Source organism: Camelus bactrianus, chromosome 13, assembly GCF_048773025.1.
Source record: "Camelus bactrianus isolate YW-2024 breed Bactrian camel chromosome 13, ASM4877302v1, whole genome shotgun sequence".
NCBI classification, from domain to species: Eukaryota; Metazoa; Chordata; class Mammalia; order Artiodactyla; family Camelidae; genus Camelus; species Camelus bactrianus.
The window spans coordinates 30,924,313-30,946,273 of NC_133551.1; the positions used below are offsets into that span (position 1 = coordinate 30,924,313).

General features: G+C 43.4%; 2 protein-coding genes across 8 annotated transcripts in view; both read right to left on the reverse strand.

Moving 5' to 3' along the window:
- Positions 1-471: 471 nt before the first annotated feature.
- On the reverse strand, positions 472-11,037 carry LEPROT (leptin receptor overlapping transcript). Of its 2 annotated transcripts, none has more exons than XM_074376326.1 (4): positions 10,900-11,037; positions 6,968-7,043; positions 5,718-5,904; positions 472-2,718 (listed from the first exon to the last, which is right to left on the reverse strand). In XM_074376326.1, the coding sequence occupies exons 1-4, from the start codon at positions 10,913-10,915 to the stop codon at positions 2,602-2,604; spliced, it is 396 nt and encodes a 131-aa protein (XP_074232427.1). In that variant the 5' UTR covers positions 10,916-11,037; the 3' UTR covers positions 472-2,601. The 2 variants fall into 2 exon arrangements, with proteins under 2 accessions (XP_074232427.1, XP_074232428.1); XM_074376327.1 differs by lacking the exon at positions 10,900-11,037 and adding an exon at positions 10,237-10,264.
- A 4,182-nt stretch (positions 11,038-15,219) lies between these two features.
- DNAJC6 (DnaJ heat shock protein family (Hsp40) member C6) overlaps positions 15,220-21,961 on the reverse strand; it is a 127,908-nt gene continuing 121,166 nt past the window's right edge. For 5 of the 6 annotated variants that reach the window (XM_074376323.1, XM_074376325.1, XM_010949555.3 and 2 more), the window contains 3 exons: positions 20,911-21,053; positions 18,695-18,871; positions 15,220-17,543 (listed from right to left, as the gene is read on the reverse strand). In XM_074376323.1, coding sequence (XP_074232424.1) covers positions 17,442-17,543; positions 18,695-18,871; positions 20,911-21,053 — 422 coding nt within the window. In that variant the 3' untranslated portion in view covers positions 15,220-17,441. The remainder of the gene's footprint in view (positions 17,544-18,694; positions 18,872-20,910; positions 21,054-21,961) is intronic. The other variant, XR_012511187.1, reaches the window with a different exon arrangement.

Consider the following 21,961-nt stretch of genomic DNA (forward strand, 5'->3'; position numbering starts at 1 on the left):
TCGAGTCCAGAGAGGAGGCCAGCAAACCACACACGTTTAATGGACCCCAGGGCATTAGGCGATGGAAAGGGCTGCAAAAATTGAAGTAAGAAAGACCCTGTTCTTAGGAAAAGAGGTGGAAATTTACACTTTCCTTCCTCTAAACTGTCCACACCACCCTGTTTCCAAGACCCAAAACTCAGGAGCGTCCCTTGAGTCTGCTAAGTCAGGGTTTCGCCCTCTCCAGAAGGCGTGGCTTGGTAACCCCCTAACCAACTCATGACACCGTTTCTGTGGGAAAAATGTTTCAAAGTGTAAGCCAATTGTTTGTAATGTGATAATCTCTTCATAAGATTACTCGCTGTGGGCAATTTTTCCTGTCCATTCTCAGTTTTAGAATGGAATCAATGTGCTTGGAATCTCCGAAATATATTCTATGGTCTTTGGGGAAAAAAAAATGAAACTTTTATAAGGAAGAAAAAATACCCAAAATTTGTATTACCAAGAACAAAGCTTTTGTATTGCACATTCATATTCAGCAATATTTCCTACTGACACTGATTACCTAAATCATACTTTGGCGCTGCAGAATAAATGCCTCTGTTTCAGACACGTAGCAAATCCAATAATCTACCATTTCGATAAACCATTCCATTAACAGGGAGTAACTACAAATATTCTATACACAAGTACTTCGTATCATTCTGGAAATACAATCAAGAGGCAACACTTGAAGGCCACATATTAAGGCTATCTTGGTTATTTAAAACGTTTATAAGCAACAAAGACACTTTTGCAAAAGATAGTACAAAGTAAACAGCATTTCCATCTTAGGAAAAGAAAAGCCATTATAAAGCCAACAACACATCCAAAAGGTATCTTACAACTTATTGCTATTATTCTGATGCAGGACAGATTATTGCTTAAAACTGCACATTTCAGAACAGCAAGAAATTTTCTTTTTTTGTTACCTTTTAAGCAAGGCGACATCAGAAGAAAGAATTTTAAAATTAAACTCTTCTTTTGTGTTAAAAGTGAAATTTATTACAATATGGTAAGTGCAAGTATTAATTAAAAATGTTGGTTAAAATTACAAAGTGTCTATAGAATTTTTCTAATATAAATATTGGAAATAACCTTAACAATTCTATACACACATAGAATATTGAAGACATAAACTTGTGCACAAGGCTAAAGTATCACTTTTATTTTCTCCTGATCCCAGCATCATGCCAGAATCTGAAGGGGTTACAGTTCAGAGTTTCAGTGTTTTGAATGTACGTCAGTCTTTACACATTAACAAGGCTTTACAATCATTCCTTATGTTTTAATTAAGCAGTTCTATTTCCTATATTTCCCTTTCTCGATAGGTCTTGGATAAAAAGTTGAACTAGAAAAACTGTGATTACGGGACCCAGCCTGACATGAGTTCTCAAAGATTCATTTAAAAGTGGCACAAAGTATTATATATATATTTTTAAAGTCCTACAGGACAGGAAAGACAGTAAGTACACCAACATGTAAATAAAATTAAGCAGCTCACCTTCTGCTTGCTTACTTGGTTCCAGGTCTCTGTTGAAAGAAGCCACAGCCACAAAGAAGTGAGGGCAAATTAGACTGCTGGGAGTGTGTGTGTTGGGGTGGGGGTGGGTGGGGTGGAGAGCAGCCCGGGGGAAGGAACTGGGGAGAAACGTCAGATTATAAAGGGAAATTAAACACAGTGTTACGTATCCATTCTTCCCCCTCCTGCTAAAGCAGGGGCTGGTTCCAGCCCAGCCCCACTCCCCTGATTCCCAGTGGGGGCTCTGTCCCCCCAGCACTGTGAAGACAACCACTGCCTTTCAGACACTGTGAAGCCACAGCTGTTCCCACTTCACAAATGTGAGGAACAGCCTATATATTATAGGTTCGGACACTTCACAAATACCAAAGAGAGGCTGAACTGGGCCTCAACATGAGGGGCAGGTGAAACAATGTTTACAAATGAGCAGCTAACGCCCAGAGAGGTTAAGTGGTCCGGCCAAGGGGAAGCAATACTTATTCCTCCATGACGGCGCTTCTCTGACTTTAACGTGCGTACGATTCGCTTGGGATCTCATCAGAATGCACTGGCTTGGGGGCAGGGCCTCAGATCTGCTTCTGTAATAAGCTCCTAGGAGATGCTGGTGCTCTTGGCCTATGGACCACACTTTGAGAAGCACGAGTCTGCAACACGAAGAGGGAGCCACCTCTGTCTCCCCGGGCCACAAGTGTATCTTGGCAGTCCTGAGCGGAACTGAGACAGCCCCAGCGTTCCGTGCCCGCCCAAGCACATCCCCGGGCCTAAGGTGGCGAGGCAGCGCACAGCTGTCTACAAGCCTGTGTTTGTGAACATATCTTCTGAGAGCACCGTTGTTGACTATACGAACAGCTAAACAAGTAACATAATTCAACGGGATGGAGAGGTCATTGGCTGGGAATAAAACTAACCTTTTTCCCATGTAGTCCTCCTAAAAGTGAACCTGATTACAAAGGTATAAAAAACCAGCATATTAAATTTCAGAGTAAAAGGCCACATGTGCACATGTATACATATAGTATGAATTCTAAGATTAAATGCATTTTGTCAGAATAAAGTGCGTGCTACCACTGCTCCCAGCTAAAATCATCTCCTCTTCCAAATACAAGGTAAAAACCTTGAATTGTAAGGAAAATGACCGCATTGCCTGCCAGCACCAGGCCACAGGCTCCCCATTTGATCTGAAACACAAGAAAAGAGGATTAAATCTTACTTTCTTCACATGCACTTTTTGCATATCTATTTCCTGCATTAGAAACATGCAATGAAATATTACATAAAACTGCTAAAAGGCTTGATAACGTAATAGGCAGAAGACAGTGAACTGTTTAGTAATTAGTCCAATTATTTCGTGATGCTTGTTAATGAAGTCTAGTATCGTCCTTAACATTTTCCCCATTAGACGTATTTCCCTACTTGTTTTCAGTAGACAATGGCGATCTCAAGTAAAATACATGAAGCAAGATTACAAAGGCTCCAGTTACAATACTGGGCACTGAAAGTCCTGTATGCTTTGCCTTCTTTCACAAAAATAGGAATTGGAGAGTTATGGGATGATCTGTTTCTTTTCTAGGCAAGAAAAGATTTTAAATAACAATCTGCATGCAAACAAAAAGAGCTTTCCAGTGTGGCAGATGGTTTCACAGAGGCACAGCTGGGGGTGAGAGTACCCTCTAGTGGGCATTTGTTTTGTTTTGTTTTAATTCAGCCAATAGAAAACAATGAAAGTTTCTTCATAAAATGTGGTAGGGTACTGAAAGGTAAAAACAGAAATCTTTAGAGCAGAATTTAAGTACTAGTCTAAGGTACAAGAAGAGTAAGATCATGACAATCTTACATTCAAAAACCTTCACTGCTTCTCTGTTATCTGACAGAGTCCAAACTGGCATGGCCTTCCAGACCCTTCCCAGCGAGGCTTCCCCAGCCTTCCAACCTCAGTTTCAACCACTCCCTTTTTGCTCCATCATATTGGACTGTTCTTTATTCCATGTATTTCATTTTCGCACTTGGGTACCATTCCATATAATAGCCTTCCCGACTTCAATCAAGACCCTATTTATCCTTAGAGGGGCACATCAAATCCCAGCTGTAATTTCTCTCTTCTTCATGCTCCAGTGACATTCTGATCATTTTTTAATTACCACACAGAGCACATTTATAGACCACTTACCCATCAGGCTAGTTTCTGTGCTCTTTGAGAACAGAGACAGTATCTGGTTCTTATTCCCAGTGTCTTATTACAAATAGCATATGTTCCAAAGATGTTTACTGTATGAATAAATAACACTTGTGCAGATCTGATATTCAGTGACCCACACAAGAGTTTCATGAAATTGAAACAGTATGTAATTGGGTGAAATAAAAGCAAATAGTATGAAAGACAGTGAACATCAAAGAACTTTATAAATTATACCCATAATGTGTGTTTTAGAGATAAAAGAAAAATTTTTATATTGGATATTGGTGAAATAAAATGCACATTTTATGGCAAGACAAGAAAAATTAAACATAAAAATTTTCTCTGCCTGATTGTGTCTTCTCTTTCCCCTTTAGTGCTTACTGTGCATCTGCATTAACCAGGCCTCCTTAGGAGATAACGTTCCTTCTTAATCTCATAAAGGGTTACAACTGCTTAGAAGATAACCTTCCATCTTGTCAGGGGCCACGATGACCCATGACCCACTACTTGCTTTATACATGCCGATCTGGATTGTGTAAACTGTCAATAATACGTTATTTGACGTATAACCCTTTATCTCAAAACCTTTGACCTGGAACAGGTGGAACAGATGGAACTTTCTTTTCTGGAAGACTGTCTCCCCAGTTATAATCCTCAGGTCAGCTCGAACACAATTTTCCATTTCTTTCTTAGGTTGACTATTGATTAATTTTTTTCATCAACAGTATGAAGATGTTCTTATTCATTGTATTTTCTAGTTGCTATACAGTTTTCCCTCAGCATATGCCTATTGTGTTGAGAACTGTGTCCATGATCCTATTTGCAGGAGAAGAATTTGATATGATGTTGAGATGTTGTGATTTATAATTAGAAATATATATTTGGTCTTTGTCCCCATTTCTTAAACAAAGCTTCTAAAACCCTTGGAATTTCCTAAGTGATGAGAGTAATAAAGGTGACTTTTTTTTCTGTGAATGAGGTGACTTTTGGAAAGCACCTAAGGATGGAAGCCGGTTGCAGGAGACAACCACGTGACTAGAGAGTTAGACCTTTCAGTCTCAGCCCCTAATCTCTGGGGATGTGAGGGGAAAGGAGGTGTAGGAAAAGGAGAGGAAAGGGGCAGGGGGTTGACTCGATCTCCAACGGCCAATGGTTTGCTCAGTCATGCCTGTGTAATGATGCCTCCACAAAAACTCAAAAGGATGGCACTCGGAGACCTTCCAGGTTGATGATCTGGTGATCTGGGGAAAGTGGACGTGGACGCTCTGTGCCCTTCTCCCACACCTAGGCCCATGCATCTCCCCAGCCTGGCTGGTTCTGAGCCATATCCTTTTACAATAAACTGGTAATCTAGTGAGTAAACAGGTTTCTTGAGTTTTAGCAAATTATCGAACCCACCGAGGGGGTTACCGGGAACCTTTTTATAGCCTGTCAGCCAGAAGCACAGGTGACAACCTGGACTTGTGATTGGCATGTGAAGAGGCGGGCAGTCTTGTGGGACTGGGCCCTTAACCTACGGAATCTGCTGCCTCCAGGTAGACAAGAGTCAGAGCTGGCGGACACCCAGGTGGTGTGGAAGAATTGTTCCATCGTGGTTTGGAGAATACCTCCGCATCACACACACATGGGCACATGTATGTGTGTACACACACACACACACACACACTGGAACTAGGTAATCAGGACTCATTTTGATGTTTGTTGTGGAGGTATAAGAGTACTAGTCTCTGGATTGCCCTAAGATCAGAGGCAAGGGTTTCAGAACAACTCCAGAAAATAGGATACTATAGAAAAAGCAAGAAATCCCTTGGTCAGGCTAAAAGCAGTAAGGGAAACAAAGAAAGCACTCTGAAAAACACGGGCAGGATGCTGACAGGGAGCTCTAAAATGGGGGATCAGAGAAACCAAAAACAGTGATGGAAATAAAACTGTGGTTCCAGGCACAGGCCTTTGACGGAAACTCAGCAATAACTGGGCAAAACAACAGACAACCAAACTTACCACAGCCACCCGGGCAAGAATAACAGGAAATCCGAAGGCAGAAACAACGATTCCAGTAGTGAAAAAATAGGCCAGTTCCCGACAGGCACTGCTTGTTGCATCGGAGTCATACGTTGCTCTCTTGGCGATGAAATAGGGAATGGGAGAGATGGCATGGAAGATCAGGACGAACAAGGGCCAGTAAACGCTGTCCGTTGGACCCAGAAGAAACCCAAAAAGAAAAGATGCAGTTATATGATATTTAAAGATACATTACTGTTTCAAAATTAATATTATTTTAAAGGTCCAGGTCAGAAATTATTTATTCAGTTGTCAATATGAGTACATAAAATGATTTCTACCAGAAATAGATAAGGAGTGATCATTAAAAATTACTAATCCATTAATGTGTAGATAGCTTACATTGTGTGAAGGAACAACCACACAGTGTAAAATCTAGACTCTATGGGTTTCTGTATTACTGAGCTGTAATTTCTTTAAGGGCAGAAGCTTCCCTTAGTTATCTTTGCCGTCTCTATAGAACACAGTACAGTGCTTTGCACACGCTGGTTCAGTAGTGATCTTTGGAGTGTGCACACATTGGAAAGCTTTCAGATGTTTGGAATAAAACCCAGATGCCTTATCCTGGCATACAAAGCCTCACATGATCTATAAGGCCAATTTCTTCCATTCATGCTGGGCCATCTTCCCTCCATTCGCTTAAACTGTAGCCACAGCAGCCTTTCTGTTCTTCGAACGCTCGGAGCCCATTCCTTTGTCTGGAATGCCCTCCCCCTAACTCATCAGCCTGATAAATTTATTCATCCACCAGGTCTCAGCTTAAAGACAACCTCTTCCCCGCAGCCCTCCCTGACGCTCCCTGGGGAACTCGCTGGCTTGAAGCTCTCACTGCACTTGGTACATACCCTCCACCAGAGCTGACTTACTAGCTGGACTGTTTGCCTGTCTCTCACTCCCAACTAGAACTGTAAGCTCCCTGAGGACACGACTCTGTCTCTTCATTCTTGAATCCCTACTGGTCCAGAGGAGGTTTTCAATAAATGCTCATTAAGTGTTTACATCAGTTTTAAAACGAGCTTTTCTGTGAACAAATACAACTCACCCAGGATGGGACTTGATTCAAAATTTGGGCTTCATTAACTCATTGGTTAGAGCTCAGTGCTACACTGACCAAACACTCTAATACCCACAGTATTGGTAATAGTGACAAAGACACAAAAAGAATAGTTCTTTTTGAAATGATAACTTACCCATAATCCTCTAAGGCACATCCCAGCATAAGAAAAGTCAGCCCAATAGCCCCACTGAAGGACAAAGCCACAAGAGCTGTGAAAAATAAAGCCAAGAGTTGTTAAGCCCCAGTGGTTGCCAGGGGCTGAGGGAGGAGGGGAGGAATGGGGCGGGACTACTACTTGGTATAGAGTTTCTTCTGCGGATGATGAAATGTTCTGCAATTGGAAAGTAGTAATGGTTGCACAACCTTGAAATCTACTAAAAATCACGGAATTTTTCACATTTTAAAAAGGTTAATTTTATGGTATGTGAATTCTATCTCAATTTTAAAAATTAATTAAGAAATAATAAAAGGTCCTAAATTGAAGTAAGAGAAGTGATTTCCTTATTTCATTAGTTGATGTTACATCTGACTAGCAAATGACCACCTGCGTCCGTCACTTCTGACTCATCAGGTGGAGAAAGAGCTCAAGCACGCCTAGAACTCAACCCCTATCTAATGGGTGGGTTCCCCCCACGTTTGTGACAAGAGCCAGCCAGCCAGTCGATGTAACTCCAGTGAAGGGAAACTCACTACCACCTGAAGCAGGCCATTTCATTCTGACGGTTTTTAAAAGCTGAAAACCCTCTTTCCTTAAATTGCAGCCCAAACTGCCTCCCTGTAATATACACCCTTTGATCATTTTGCCTCCCCAAACCACAGTGCTTCAGGTGTCTGAAGACTGCGTTCATGGCTTCATAGAAAATGCTTCCCAACTAGTAGCCACTGAATATTCATGTCCCCGCATCTGTTGGACATTAATCTTTGATAGGGTAGGAACATGTCCGTTTTGTGCTGCTGAGTGGGAGACAATATGAGAGTTGTTAAAAAATCTTGAGCTCCGAGTCACCAACATGGGTCCAACATGGGTTCAAATCTTAACTCTCACTGACTGGTTGTATGACCTTGGGTAGAAGCTTTAAAGCTGCTTTTTTTCACCTGTAAAATGGGAATAATGGTGCCACCTTATTAGGGAGTGTGTGGGAGTTAAATGAGACAATCTACGCAAGGTGCTCAGTAAGCAAATGTTGACTGTGGCAGGAATCTGCTCACTTTAGCAGTGTTCTTTGATAAAGGGAGAAATCAAAAGCACAGGACACTGAATTACCCAAAGATTCTTCTGAAAAAACTCCTTAATACTCAAAATTAGTAACTGATTAAACTAATTAACGCTTTGAGTGCTTCCTTTCACTATAAGAGGCAATTTGTGGAGACTATTATAGGAAGATACCAAGGTTCTTTTTACAAATATCTGGGAGTGTACAGACATTAGGAGGCAAGGAAGGACTATCAGTTTCATATATTATTTTCATTTCATGTCACTTTTGAAAAAAAAAATGTACAAAAGTAACTTTCCCCATATTGCTTCCTTGTAGACAATCTTTCCCTCAGTGGCTTTGTGCCCAACCATCTGCACGACTCCCTCCTCTAGGCCATTCAAAGCTAGGAACCCTACACCTCTTCTGTGACACCAGTCTCTCAAAGTTCACAACTCTATCCCTGGTTGATGCTCTTTACCCCCTTGCTTTTTCAGGAATTGCATCTTCCACCATCTCTTAAACTTGGAGCCAAGCAGGAATCCAACTTCATCTCTCCTGTCACTCCACACTCTTGCTGGGACATTGTATTCAACCCACAGCTCCCCAGTACCACCAGGGCCCGGCCACAACTGATGTTGCAGCCCAGAGGAGGTCCTAAGAATTAGGCCCGTGCCTCCAACTCCAATCTGGACTTCTCTGTCTGGGGAGCCAACAAGGACCTCAAATTCAACCTGTGTAAAATTGAAACATCCCCACCTTCTCCTCCAAAACACACACTTCTTCCCTTCGAAGGTTCTACCTTGAAAGATTGACACCAACTCTATACTCTGTTTTCTAGAAAATCAGTAAGTCAAGGTGACTCAATCTCCCAGACCTCATTCAAAACCACTGCAAAAGATGGAGTGACTTTGTCCCACCCCCCTCAAATTCGTATATTAAATCTTAGCGCCCAGTGAGATGGTATTAGAAGGAGATTAGTTCATGAAGGTGGAGCACTCATGAATGGGATTGGTACTCTAATAAGAGGGACCCCACAGATCTTCCTCGTCCCTTCCACCATGTGAGGACCTGGAGAAAAGACAGATGCCTAGGAACCAGGAAGCAGGCCCTCACCAGACAACAAATCTGCTGGCATCTTCATCTTTGAGATCCCAGCCTCTAGACCTAAGAAATAAACGTCTGCTGTTTAAGCCACCCAGCTGACAGCAGCCCTAAGGGACCAAGAACCACCTCTTCCCTCGCCTGCAAACTCAGCCCAAATTTCCCTTTTCTTATAAGGACACTAGTTACTGGATGAGAGCCCATCTAATCTGGTATCATCCTGGCTTGATTACAACTGCAAGACCCTATTTCCAAATACCATCAAATTCACATATACTGGGGAGTTAGAACTTGAACATATTTATTTGGGGGATACATTCAACCTATAACACCACCTAGTGCTCCCACTGTATCTGAGCACACCCCCTTTAAACAGTAACAATTATTTCTAGCTCTGTTACCCAACAATAACCTCCCATTTATCCTTTTATTCCAGGCCTCAGGCATACAGTAGTCCTTTAAAAGTTGCATCAAATTGTCTGTAAAAAGCTTCCATTCCTTAAGCCCTTTTCCATTTCACAGCCTATCTTTCTTTCTACTACATCACAATTTCTAACACATTCTCACATAAACATCATTGTTTGATAGTTTCTGAGTATGACTAAACACTGTGTAGTGCTCTCACTTGTCATCTTTTTCTGCATTGGCTTCAAATGGATATATTACACAAGGGACACTGTCCAAGTAAATCATGTTTTCTAAATTAATGCTGAATATAAAAGTCAGCCAGAAATAATTTTAAAATGTGTCTGCTACTAACAGCTTACACATTCAGATAAATTTCATAGTGAACACACGCATGCGGAGAAATATATCCACACTCATGTTTATAGCACATGTTGATCAACTGGAGAGGGAAGATCTTTGGGTACAAATGTCAAGGATAGGAACTCCAACATGGAAACAAGTTATGCTACTCTATTCAAAAGATTAGAAATCTAACGGTGTCCTACGAAACCAACAGGAAGCCTTCCAATAACCTCTCCCACCGCTGCCGGCCACCATCCCTCTGAAGGCACACCGATGAGGGAACTGGTGTGCTTGGTATCCCCCCTTTTTTTAATCAACTGTCCCATTCAAAAACACATACTACACAAAACACTACCTTCTTTGTCCATAAATGAATAAACGCTGATGAGAGCAACGATAAAATCCCACCTAATCTACTCTCCCCAATTACGAGAAAAACAGCATTTCAGGGGGCTTCCCGTTGACACCGCCTGCAAACTCTGCCCAACTGGAAAAGCCATCAGGAACAACAGATGTCGAGAAGACTGGAGACAATGGCTCCTTTGCAAGAAATGGGAAACTCAGCAAAGTGGCAGGAAAAGGAAGGAGAGGCGTTAGAGTGGACATGTCAGGAAGTGGAAATCCAGTTTGAAACTCGACAGAGGAGGGGGTGAGGGACGATCCAAGGAACTGAGAAGGAGCCGGGAGGTGATGCCCTCCGGGGCTAGCCCGGGTCTCCCAGGGAGGGACCGCTCCCGGCGCGGGCTCCGCCTGGAGCGTCCGGGAGACGCCGGGAGAAGGCGTGAAGGCCAGCAGCCTCGCAGAAAAAGGAGTGAGGTTCCCCGAAACACGCCTCCACCCGCACCCCAAGGGGCGATGGGAGCAAGAGAGCTCCTTCCCACCCGGAGAGGCGGGGAGGGCGGCGGGTCTCAGGGAGGCCGGTCCCCGCCCACGCGCTGAAGGCGCAGCTCCAGGATTAACCCCGAGCCGAGGCGGCGACCTCACCGCAGGACCAGCGAGCCGGGGACCTCGGAGGTACCTTTAACGCCCGCCATGTCTCCCAAGCTGGAGCCGCGGCTGCTTCCGGCTTCCTGCCACGGCCCGGGCCCCCGCCCAGACCCGGCCCCGGGCCGCGAGCCCGCCCCGCCACGCAGAACCGCGCCCCTGCCGGTCCGAGCCCGCCCCGGCCTGGAGCCCCGCCCGGCAGTGGCGGGGGCTGGGGTGGGGGCACGAGAGGGGAGCCCCAGAAGAGCTCGTTGTTTGCATGGGCTTGCCCGGCTTAATACCAACTTTAGCGCTTTCGAACACTGGCATTTTCTCCTTCACACCCTGGTTTATCTATACAGGTTTTCACAAACCTTTAAATAAATAGCTATTATTTAAAAATCTGATGTAATCTGATCTCCCCCAGCCTAGCCGCTCAGAGCCCCGCCCCCGCTTTCAGAGTCCCGCCCCTACCGGTCCCGAGCCCGCCCCGGACACTCGGAACCCGCCCCCGCCGGTCCGCATCTCCTCCGGCCGCGCCACGCAGAGCCCTGCCCCAGCTAGTTCATAGCGCCGCCCTTACCCGGATCCCGCTGCCGGGTCCTCCCCGCAAACCCGCTCTCAGGGTAACGTCGACGCCCGAGCACCACTCCTAGTTCCTGAGTTTGCAGAAGCCCCAAACCAGCCCCACGCTCCTCCCTTCCATCGGTCTGCTGGGACCTCGGCTCCGCCGAACCTCTGCGTTCGCGGGCCGAGTCCCTTCCCCGCAGCCCACTCGCGGGAGACCCAGTACCGCGCTTCCTGGCTACAAAGAATCTCTGTGCGAGGGCGGAAAAAATGGAGAGGGGAGGGGAATTACTATCGGTGGAGGAGGAAGGGATACCCAGTTACTCTGATGTTACATTCTCAGCCCCAACTGCGCTTGTGCGCCTGTTTGCGTTTCCGTAGCAGCGGCTGCTGCGGAGGTAGGGTTGGGGCACCAGACACCAGAGAAGAGGCCCGGAGAGATCCCCTTTGTATGAGCTTGCCTTGCTTAATACCAACTTTAGCACTTTGCGAACACTAGCATTTTCTCCTTTATACGCCAGGTTATCTATAGAGACAAAGACCAAAGTATGTGCCTGAGGCTTTCATGAGCCTTTAAATAAATAGCTCTTATTTTTATACCTCAAGGTCTGCAGGTAACCAAGGCCAATTTAGACTTCACAGGGCAATTTAGCACTTTCTTCACAGGAACGGAGAGTTTTGTCTTGGCGGAGACAATCTGAAAAAGACGTTAAAAACCACCTGGTCCAAGTGCTTCTTTATTTTACCTCTACAGCGAAAGGCTCAGAAAGGACAGAACTTGCCTGCTTCACACACGTCTTTGGAGGAGGTTGGATTATGGGCCACTTACCCTTATTCTAGCAGACAACCCTTTCACCTTATGCTGCTGCTCCTCTTGCTTTTTCCTAATTTTCAAAAGGGCTGAAAGATAAAGGGGTTCGTGGGAATCCAGGTTCCCTTGGCTACGTAAGTACAATGTCTCACCATCACCACCTTTCAGGATCCCTGTTCAGTTTCCTTTTTCAAAACCACACTGAGCATATTATTGTCTCAACGCATGTTTAATTACTTGTGAGTTTATCTTCTAGCTCCTCCCACTTCTCATAAATGGAAGGTACACTCACTAAGAACATTGTGTTGCCAATCCCTGGCTCACTGCAGAGTTTACAGATCCAGAATCACACTGCATTCTTTATTTTGTAGTCTTCAATCTATTCAAGAGCGCTGATAACTTCTCTTTCCCCACGTTGAGTTAAAGCACTCAGGGGAAACTGCCTACCACCCAAACCCTGGAAGCCTGGTGTTTTTTTTTTTTTTTTTTTTAAGTTTCCTTCCTGAAGTGCAAAGCTGCACCCATGAGGAAGACTCTACCCTTAATTGGTGAGGATTTATGTGCAAATTTCCCTTGCATTTCCCCTCCTTTACCCCTCCATTCCCAACCACCCAGCAGGTGTCTAGAAAACCATATTTAAGGGTTTGCTGGAGCCTTCCACGTCAGTGTGAGGCCCGTCCCATGGAAGGGGAATGGTTCTGGAAAAAAGTGACATGACTTCAGAGGCACAGTTTGGTTTGAGAGCCTCAGGCTTAGCCATAAGAAACTGGAAGATGGCGAGGAGCACAAAGATAAGGTGTTTGCCCCAGGGTAATGTCTGGAATCAGAAAAATGCAGAGACAGTATTTGTCTCCAGCAACTTTCCTGCCCACACCAGCTGTCTGTTCCAGTTTTTAAAGCACCTGAAATTTAGCCATCTTGCCAGAGGCTTTAACCATCTACTGAGACAATCTGCATTTCTCTTGCCAGATGTCCACTGGAAAATTGTTCTTCCACATAACCCATTCTATGTATCCTCAAGAATGAAAGAGTTACCAAAACCAGGAAGTAAAACTTTGGAAGCTGAATCCTATCCCCAACTTGCGGTCAGTGTGTTACTTGGAAGTATAAGGCCTGTGTCCTTTGTCACACTGCCCAGGACTCCACAGGACTTATTTGGATAAATTTTTATATTCTCTCCTTGCATTCAATTCTCTCACACTATGAACTAGGTTTTATTATGTTCATTTTACAGATGGGAAAACTGAGGCTGAGATAGTAATTAGTGAGTAGGGAAGCTGAGATCAAGCCCCAAACAGTTTAAATCTGAAGTCAGACAGTCAGCACTTCAACCATTCCCCATAGTAGATCTTACGCACCAAGAAGGCAGGAACCATCATAGTAATCAGAAATAACCCCTTATTGTTTAACAGGGCAATCAAATCCATTCATTAATTTAATTTCCCCTTACATCTCTGTTAGTATCTTGTATAAAGTATACACAAAATATCAGTCAAATTCACAAATATTAATAAAGTTCACCATATATAGTATCATATCTCCCTATACTACAGAAAAAAATCTAACCTCAAACTTCAGCTCTGGCAATCTCTCCATGCTTCCATTTCCTGAGCTAGGATTTACAAAGTTTGCCTCTCAGAATTTTTTGAAAATTAAATGAGAAAATGAATATATATAATAGCACCTAAGGGCAGTACATTCAAGATGGAGGCAGTGGCATCCTGTCCGCACTGGGGTGGCTCTCACGTTAGCGCTTAAGTTAAATGCAAGTATCATGCAGCACTACTGAAATCAGTCAGTGTTAGTTTTCCTCCCTAACTCTCAACCACCACTTCTTTATACATAGCCATTCCCTTTACAGAACCTACAATGTAAGTCTACCATTCTATGCAGACAGATTTCTGTTAGTCCAGAGAGAAAAAAGGGCCAAGGCACACTTTACTTTTGGTTGCCTTTTCCTACTCACTCCCCACAACCTGAGGGTTCAGTGTAATTCCAGCCCCATACTGACCCCAATACCTATCGGCAATAGGCTTAAATTCTCCCCGCGGGGAGGGGACATATATACTCTGTCTTACTGACTATCAGTTACAGTAACTAGTTACTATTTAGTGAGTACCCACTTGATTACAGATGGTTTATATACACAATCCCCAATTCCTCCATTGCAGGGTTGTTAGAATCGTCTCTGTTTTACAGGTGATAAAATTTAAGACTCAGAGAGTTTAAGCAGCTTGCCCAATATGATAGTCCTTAAGTGGAAAAAACAGGATTCAGATCCAGTCTTTTGGTCTCCAGCCAACACTGCATCACAACGCCCAAACATCATGATTTATGTGTAGAACCGCCAAAGCCTGTCTACTTGACCTGAATTTCCTGACAGACGTTTCCAGCAGGAACGGTCCTGTTGCTGTGATAACTGGTTCTGGAATTCCACCTGTGTGTTCACTCCTTAAACAGCAGGGTTTCATCGGCAGCATTAGGGTCCAGTTTGAACGTTCTTCCAGACAGAGACACAACAGTGACAGTTCAAATGCTTTTCATTTGCAGCACTTGCTTCCAAATGAACATGCTGCTTCTCTTCTTAAAGACCTAAATGATCTGTTTCCTATGACAAAGTCTCGGACTCCCAGGCTCAATCCCTTTGCCTCAGCACACAAATGCATCTTTGAAAGTCCTGCAATGGAGGAATTGGGGATTGTGTATATAAACCATCTACTATCCTAGCTAGAAGACCGGGATTTCTATGCTGATTGTTTCTGAAACATAGCATTCATGCAGCATTATCCAGTGTGTCTACACATGAGGGAAGAGTGGCAGTGGGGGTGGTTAAAGTATAAACCAAGGAATCCTGCCAGATTATATTTTGGTGCAAATGTAGTACATGCTTCTCGTATTCTTGCCCCATAACTTCTTAAAAGTGAATCTGACAGAGGGTGTAAGTCAAGCTTGTTGTTACATTCCTATGAAGGCAAAAATAACTTACGTTTCTACAAATATTTTTGAGCCTTTTAATATACATTACAAATATTTTAGACCAATCACATTTTGTTGAGTGTAACATATTTACAAAACAAAAAGTATATTACAATAAATATGAATGAAACAGTGAATCTGATCAACAGCGAGCTCCGTCACAACCAGATGTTTAGAAGGGATGCAAAAACCTGCTGGTCAGCGTATGTTAAGAGTTTTGATAAATACGGGTCCAGAATTATAATGTATCTGGAAAAGAGATAAGGGACATCCCAAATGTAAGTTAGGTAAGATTCTTTCTCATTGCTAATTACGTAATGTTTAATGATCTTTTAAATTCTGAGCATTGATGAATTATGCAAACATGGTACAAAGCTAATACAGTTCTATCATCTCAAAATGTACGTGACATTCACATAATATCCTTTTAATTATTATCATTATATACTGTAGTTCACGCAGTATCTACAAATGTGAATGAGAAAAAAAATCACAGCAACATGTCTCACATTCCAATTTTAAATAAGACAAGCACATACGGCATCAAACATTATTTTATAATATGTTAATAAATAACATCTAGTTTGTTATGGTTACTCTGAACAGTTTACAGCTGTATATTTAAAAAGAACATTTTCTGCGAGTTTCACATTGTCAGCAAAAGGTAAAATAAATAATGAAGCTTTGTAACAAAAAGAAAAAGAGAACAAGAAAGAAAAGGAGGGAAAAAGAGAAAGAAAGAGAACGAATATAGAACATAAAGTATTTTTGACATGCTGCTTTTCCGGTACAGTTTGTCACGAGAAAATAAAAATAGAAACCAAAAACATGATTGTCTTTTAAAAACAACTTTTGAAAGCTTTTCAGGATATTGAGCATGAACCTTTTAAGATTAGCATGAAAATCGTTTTGCCATCTGCTTTGCATATATCTACTCTGCGCACTGTGGACGTGCACACCAGGAGAGCTTTACTAAAGTCGCAGGACAGCAACTGCTTACCCCTCCAAATGAGAAACAGCCAAAAATGAACCGAAATCCAACCAGTCTGAAGTCTGCGAAGGTTTCATTCTTGCGTTGCTTTCACAGATATGCCTGTGTGGACCCCCAACAACTTTTAAAACAATAAACTCCACTGCAGTAATCCAAGGGGTCCAATTTCATCAGGTGGGAAGACGAACCTCAAAAAAGCAAATCCTGCCAAGCCATCTGACTCTGTCTGAAGTGAGCATGGCGCTGTGGCTGCAGCTGCACCTGTCTGGTTACCAGCAGTCAGTGCGGTCTTCTCTTCCCACAGCCCTTTGCAAACCCGGAGGACCGGGAGTCCATACTAAACATCCTTCCTGATCAACTGTGAATGTGCCAAACTGCCTTCCAACCTGCTCCCAGCTAAGAGCATTTTCTCTGCTAAGCAAAAAGAAGAGCATTAAGCCTTATGGCAAAATTAGAAGTTTCTTTTAAATCAGGTTTAGGGTTGTTATGGTATTAAGACTTTTTCTTCAGGCAACCACAGTTTTTTTAAAAGGAGAAGAAGGTAGCAGCCCAACTTTCCGACCAGGAATACAGATTTCTACATCCTCAGAGTCCCTGTTTTCTTTAGTCAGCATTTTCACTAAATTTTAGCTCATCCAGGAAGCGTTGGTAGTAATCACTGGATTGTAGTCTAATTACTTTCCACAATCCAGGTTCTTTTACATTGGTTAGTCCTCTTGACCAAAAGAAGTGAACAGTATTATGCTACAGACCATAGTAAATTTCCACTAAAAAAAAAAAATACTTGGTGGTTGTGTTCCTGGAGTCTATGTAAAGCCATTGCTCAAATTACATCTTTCCAAGAAAATCTAAAAACCATTCGCTAAAATCCATTGTGTAATCCTACCATAACTTTTGCTCGTTAATCCTATCCGCAGACAATGAGATGGGTGTTATGCCTTTGGTGGCCTCTGTTTTCCATTTCCCAACAAAATGCTAAGTAGGCTCCCCAAAGGGCAGGCTGGAATGTTGTAAAACTCTGCAAGGTCATCTGACTAAAAGTTCCTCTCCTGCTTTGGACCTTTTACGGTGGGGACTTGAGAAAATAAACATCCACATTCCTTATCAATGAGGAATTAATTCACGAGTTACTTAACAGTTTAGTACTGGATACACGTTACTGGAGTTTTGGGTTCACCTGTGAAAACCTCAGAACTGTGACACACACTAAGCATTAACACAGGTCTGTAGCAGAAATGGAAATGCTCGTAAGTTAATACAAGGGCTTTTGGCCTTGATTTTCAAATTCAGACCAGGCGTCATTGAGCTCCATGAAAATCATCTTTGCGTATTGTTCATAGGGCTGCCCGGTAGCCTACGGAGGAAAAATAAAACACGCGTTAAATACCACAGACCAAAGTTTTTTTATATTAAATTTTTCACTGCCACTGTGTGGGCTCTAAATAATTGAAATGTTTTTCTATTAGGCTACTTCTCTTTTTTACAGCCCAATCCACCTGGCCCTAATGACTATGACCCCCACAGAAAGCTCACCATTCACATATGGCAGCAGGAAACAGTCACAGAGCAGATACCAAAGGCTTGTTGGGCAGCGCAAGATGCACCTGCATTCTCTAGAATTACCCCCCAGACGACAAAGGTTCATGACTGCCCATCTCCAATGGATTGGCTGTCTTTCAAAACACCCATTTTTCCCATTTCTAAAAGAAGTTAAGTTCCTGGAGACCCAGAACGCAGGTATACAGTTTGTAGAGTTCTCTGGGTTGTTTCTTTTCCTCTTTGATTCATTGAAACACATTGTTTTGTTCATTCTATGCAGATCAGTCACAAAAAGTGTGGCGAGATGAAAATCAAACACGTTAGATTCAAGCATGTGTTCCCAAGCAGGACGCCAGTCAGAGCCTCCCATCACAGGACTGGGATGTTCCACACAACAGCAAGTGGCCCAGTTCTGCCAGGGAGGGTTCTGTGTATTATGGTATTCTGTGCATTAGTCGAAGTTTCTGACGATGTACAGCATGTTTATGTGTAGGTACGTCAACGAAAACATAAACTAGCATACTCAATATAGTGACGAATTTAGTTCCATTTTGAATATTTGGCTGATCCTCACCAATTCTGCCAACTGCATTCTAAAGCTTTGTCACTATAATCCCGGCTAAAGATTCTACTGTATCTCTGTAGGAGAGTATTTTCCTCTGTCCAGCTCTTAGCCCATCCTTATTATTGTAAGTCAGGACACAATTTACATCTGATCCCTAAAAATTAGTCAGCGGTGAATCTGACACCTGTCTAAGGAAAGCCCCCAGTCCATTATTTGTAATACATGGTTTGGTTTATTTCCTTCTGCTTCATAAAGTGTAACTATTTGTTTAGCCCATAGACTATTTTATCACATAAAAGGCCTAATAACCAGCAAGCTGAAAGCCTGACATTTTGACACATGCTGATGAACCCAGGACAGGAGGACCAGACAAGCGATGCGTGCAGGCAGGTTCTACTCACTTTATCCGGGTGCACCACCAGCACGGCCCTCCTGTACACCTTCTTCACCTGCTCCGGCGTGACCAGGTCTGCCATGCCCACTGGTTTCCATTTAGTCTCCCCAGCCCACAGCACGGTGTGCATCGTGGACAGAAGTGCTCGGATATTTCTCTCTTTGCCTTCAATCCATTCCAGAATCTGCAAACACAAGGGGAATGAAGAAATTCAGATGCTTTGAAGTCCAGACGGTCTCCACTGAGACCCTGGAAACCTCTCCTGCTCCAGCAATAATCGAGAACTTTAATGCTCCAAACCTTCCCTCCACCTGGAATGCTCTTCCTCCGCCGCTGCCTGCCTTGTCTTTGTGGTTAACACTTCATCATCATTTCAAAAGCTTGCTCAGAAATTTCATTTGCCTTTGAGAGTTTGAATTCCTTCCTCCTGGCCCGCTGAGTTAATTACTCCTAAAGTATAAACTCCATGAGGGCACAGACCACATCTATTCCGGTCCCAGCTATCTGCTCTGTCCAGTATGGAGTCTGACACATAGACACTCAAAAAATACTCCTTGAAAAAAAGAATAGATTTCTCTGGGCTACCTTTTAAACATGTTTCTCTCATGATATGTGCCATATTTTATGGTAATTGTGTGTTTGTCTTTCCCTGCCACCAGGCAGACCTGTTTGAGGAAAGATACTGCTTCCCCCATATCACTATGACTCAGCTTCCCCCATATCACTATGACTCAGAAAGTGAACAACATGCCTGGCACGGAGTAAAGCTCAAAAAGGTGTGTTAAATCAACAAATACACTTAGTCGTTCATTCAAACTGCAAGCATTCATAGTTTGAAACTTCATGGTTGGAACAAACGAGGTGATTAAACCGAAAGGTTTGGAACAATATGCATCGGCATTTAATGCATAACAGGGACTCAGTCAAGGTCAATGATGGCCACTCTCCCATATGGTTAAGTACCTTGGACCAACCAAGCAACCAAGCATGGTTTAAAAGACATAAATGACTTTCTTTCATAGAAAACTGTCAGAGTTTATCTAATGAACAAAGGTTCTTGAGAGGGAGCACAGTATTTTTGGAAAGAATAGGAAACCTTTGTGCTGATGTACGGTGTGAAAAGGAAATGCAGACAAAGGATCCTGCATCGTGCACCAAACAGTATCAACGGGTCTGTGCACCTTCGACAGATGTCCGCATCTGGGAACACGCAGGGAAATCTTGGAAGACAGTGGTGTATTTTTTTCAAAATGTGTAAGCCTGACTGGCTGTGCTAGTCCTGGTTTTGGAGTAACAGACTAGATCCTCGCCTTCCTCATCTGTCACAGGGTCGCTTATTTTGTCTTCCGCCCCGTGGGAACTCAGCCTCTCTGTCTGCGACGCATTCCAGTTCCCCTGATCCGCACAGTGTCTTTCACCACCTCACACCACTCATCACCATAACCACCCCCTTGTTCCAAAACGAACCACCCTCCTCATACCATCCGCATGTACGAAGTAACGTCTCCATTTTCTCAGCTATGAAACAAGGGGGTTAGAGTCACTGGTTTGCAAACTTGAAAAAGAAAATGGGGAAACATGCTTTTTCCCCAATCAAATCTTACCTACATTTCCAGAATCAAAGGCAGATCAAAGTGGAAATGTTCTGCTTAAAATGGAAGGAAGCAGTGGGGAAGCCAGGAACCCCCTCCCTCAGCCTCCCTCTCAGCCACCTTCCCAGACCTCCAGGTCTAGTGGTGCAGGAGCGAGTCATCCCCACGCACATCTATATTTCTCTCTCTATCAGCAAAGAAGAGATCCTGGGGGCTCCGGTCAATCTGCTCTAATATAAAGCTCTCAAGGCAGAAGGAGAACATAAATAATGAAGTCTTCTCACCACCAAATCCTGACGACTCACCTGTAGCTCAGAATGCCATCGGAAGAACAAAATCACCTCTTAAAGCATGCCATTGCTTATTTGAACACACAAAGAAAATCTATACTACTATGCCATGGAATAAAGTGCAATTTATGACAGAAATGAAACAGCATATGTAACACTCCCCAAAACTACTTTGCTATTAAAGGACACAGATGTCCTCCAATCTCAGCTGCAGGGACCAAATGAAAGCCCGTGGGTGGAGAAACCCAGCGTGGCGCCCTCTGTTGGTTAGTCCCACACCGACAGCTCCACACGCCACCTTGTCAGACAGGATAATCACACCGGGTCAGGGGCTCACTCACCTTTAATTTCTCAGGATCCATTTCCTTAGCCATTTCCTCCTTTCTCATCTCAGCTATTGTTCGAGGCCCCTTTTTGTCTTTGTGAGCGTTAAAACCTTGACCAGAGAGCAGGTCTTCAAAGTCAGCTGCTTTTTGTTTCCCTTCTACAACATATTTGAAAAAACATGACAGTTTTTATTCTTCAACATAATATCATTATGTCACAGCACTTAGTGTCTTCAAGGTGCTTTCACGTGCATTAAGCCCCTTAGTCCACGGGGTGAGTGTGGTATGGGAACGTGGGTCATGTTCATCTTACAGAGGAGGAAAGTGAAGTCTGGAGAACTTACAAGATCTGTTCAGAGTCATATACTGTGTCCATGGCAAAGCTAGGACTCGAGGCTGGATTGCTAGACTAAATCTAATTGTACAATTTCATTCCACTGGTCCATCTTTTTACAGGGGAAGATACTCTTGATTCTACCCTCTGCTCCCTCCCAGCCCCTGTCCCCCAGGCCCCAGTCATACAACTAGTTAGTATCAGTCACAGGACTGAGTCCTGGGTGTTGGTACTTGAAATCCATGCATGCCACTGCCTTCCTGCCCACACTCAGCTGACACTTTCAGTCCATCATAGTCCTCTTTTTCTCCAAAGCTGGTTTTGGCCTCATGATGTTTCTCAGTCCGTTCAGAAAAGCAGCCTAGCGTGGTAGCAAAGGGCAAATGCTCTGGAGACAGACTCCTTGGGTTTGAATTCCAGCTCTGTCCCTTCTGAGCAATGTGACCTTGGGGCATAAGCGCCTTACCAGCTCCATACCTCAGTTTCCTCATCTGTAAACTGGGCGTGGTGTTAACAATACTACTTACCTCATAAGGTTTCTGTGAGAATTGGTAAATTAATATTTTAAAGTGCTTAGAAGAATGCCTGGCTATTTAAATGTTTAAGTTAAAAAAAAAAAAACAGAACCAAAACACAGGAGTCCATGCAGTCCATGCCCATCAGTCAAAGTTGGCGTCTGCATTGAAACCCACTTGCATCTCTAATACTGCAAGGCAGTCTGAACACACATGC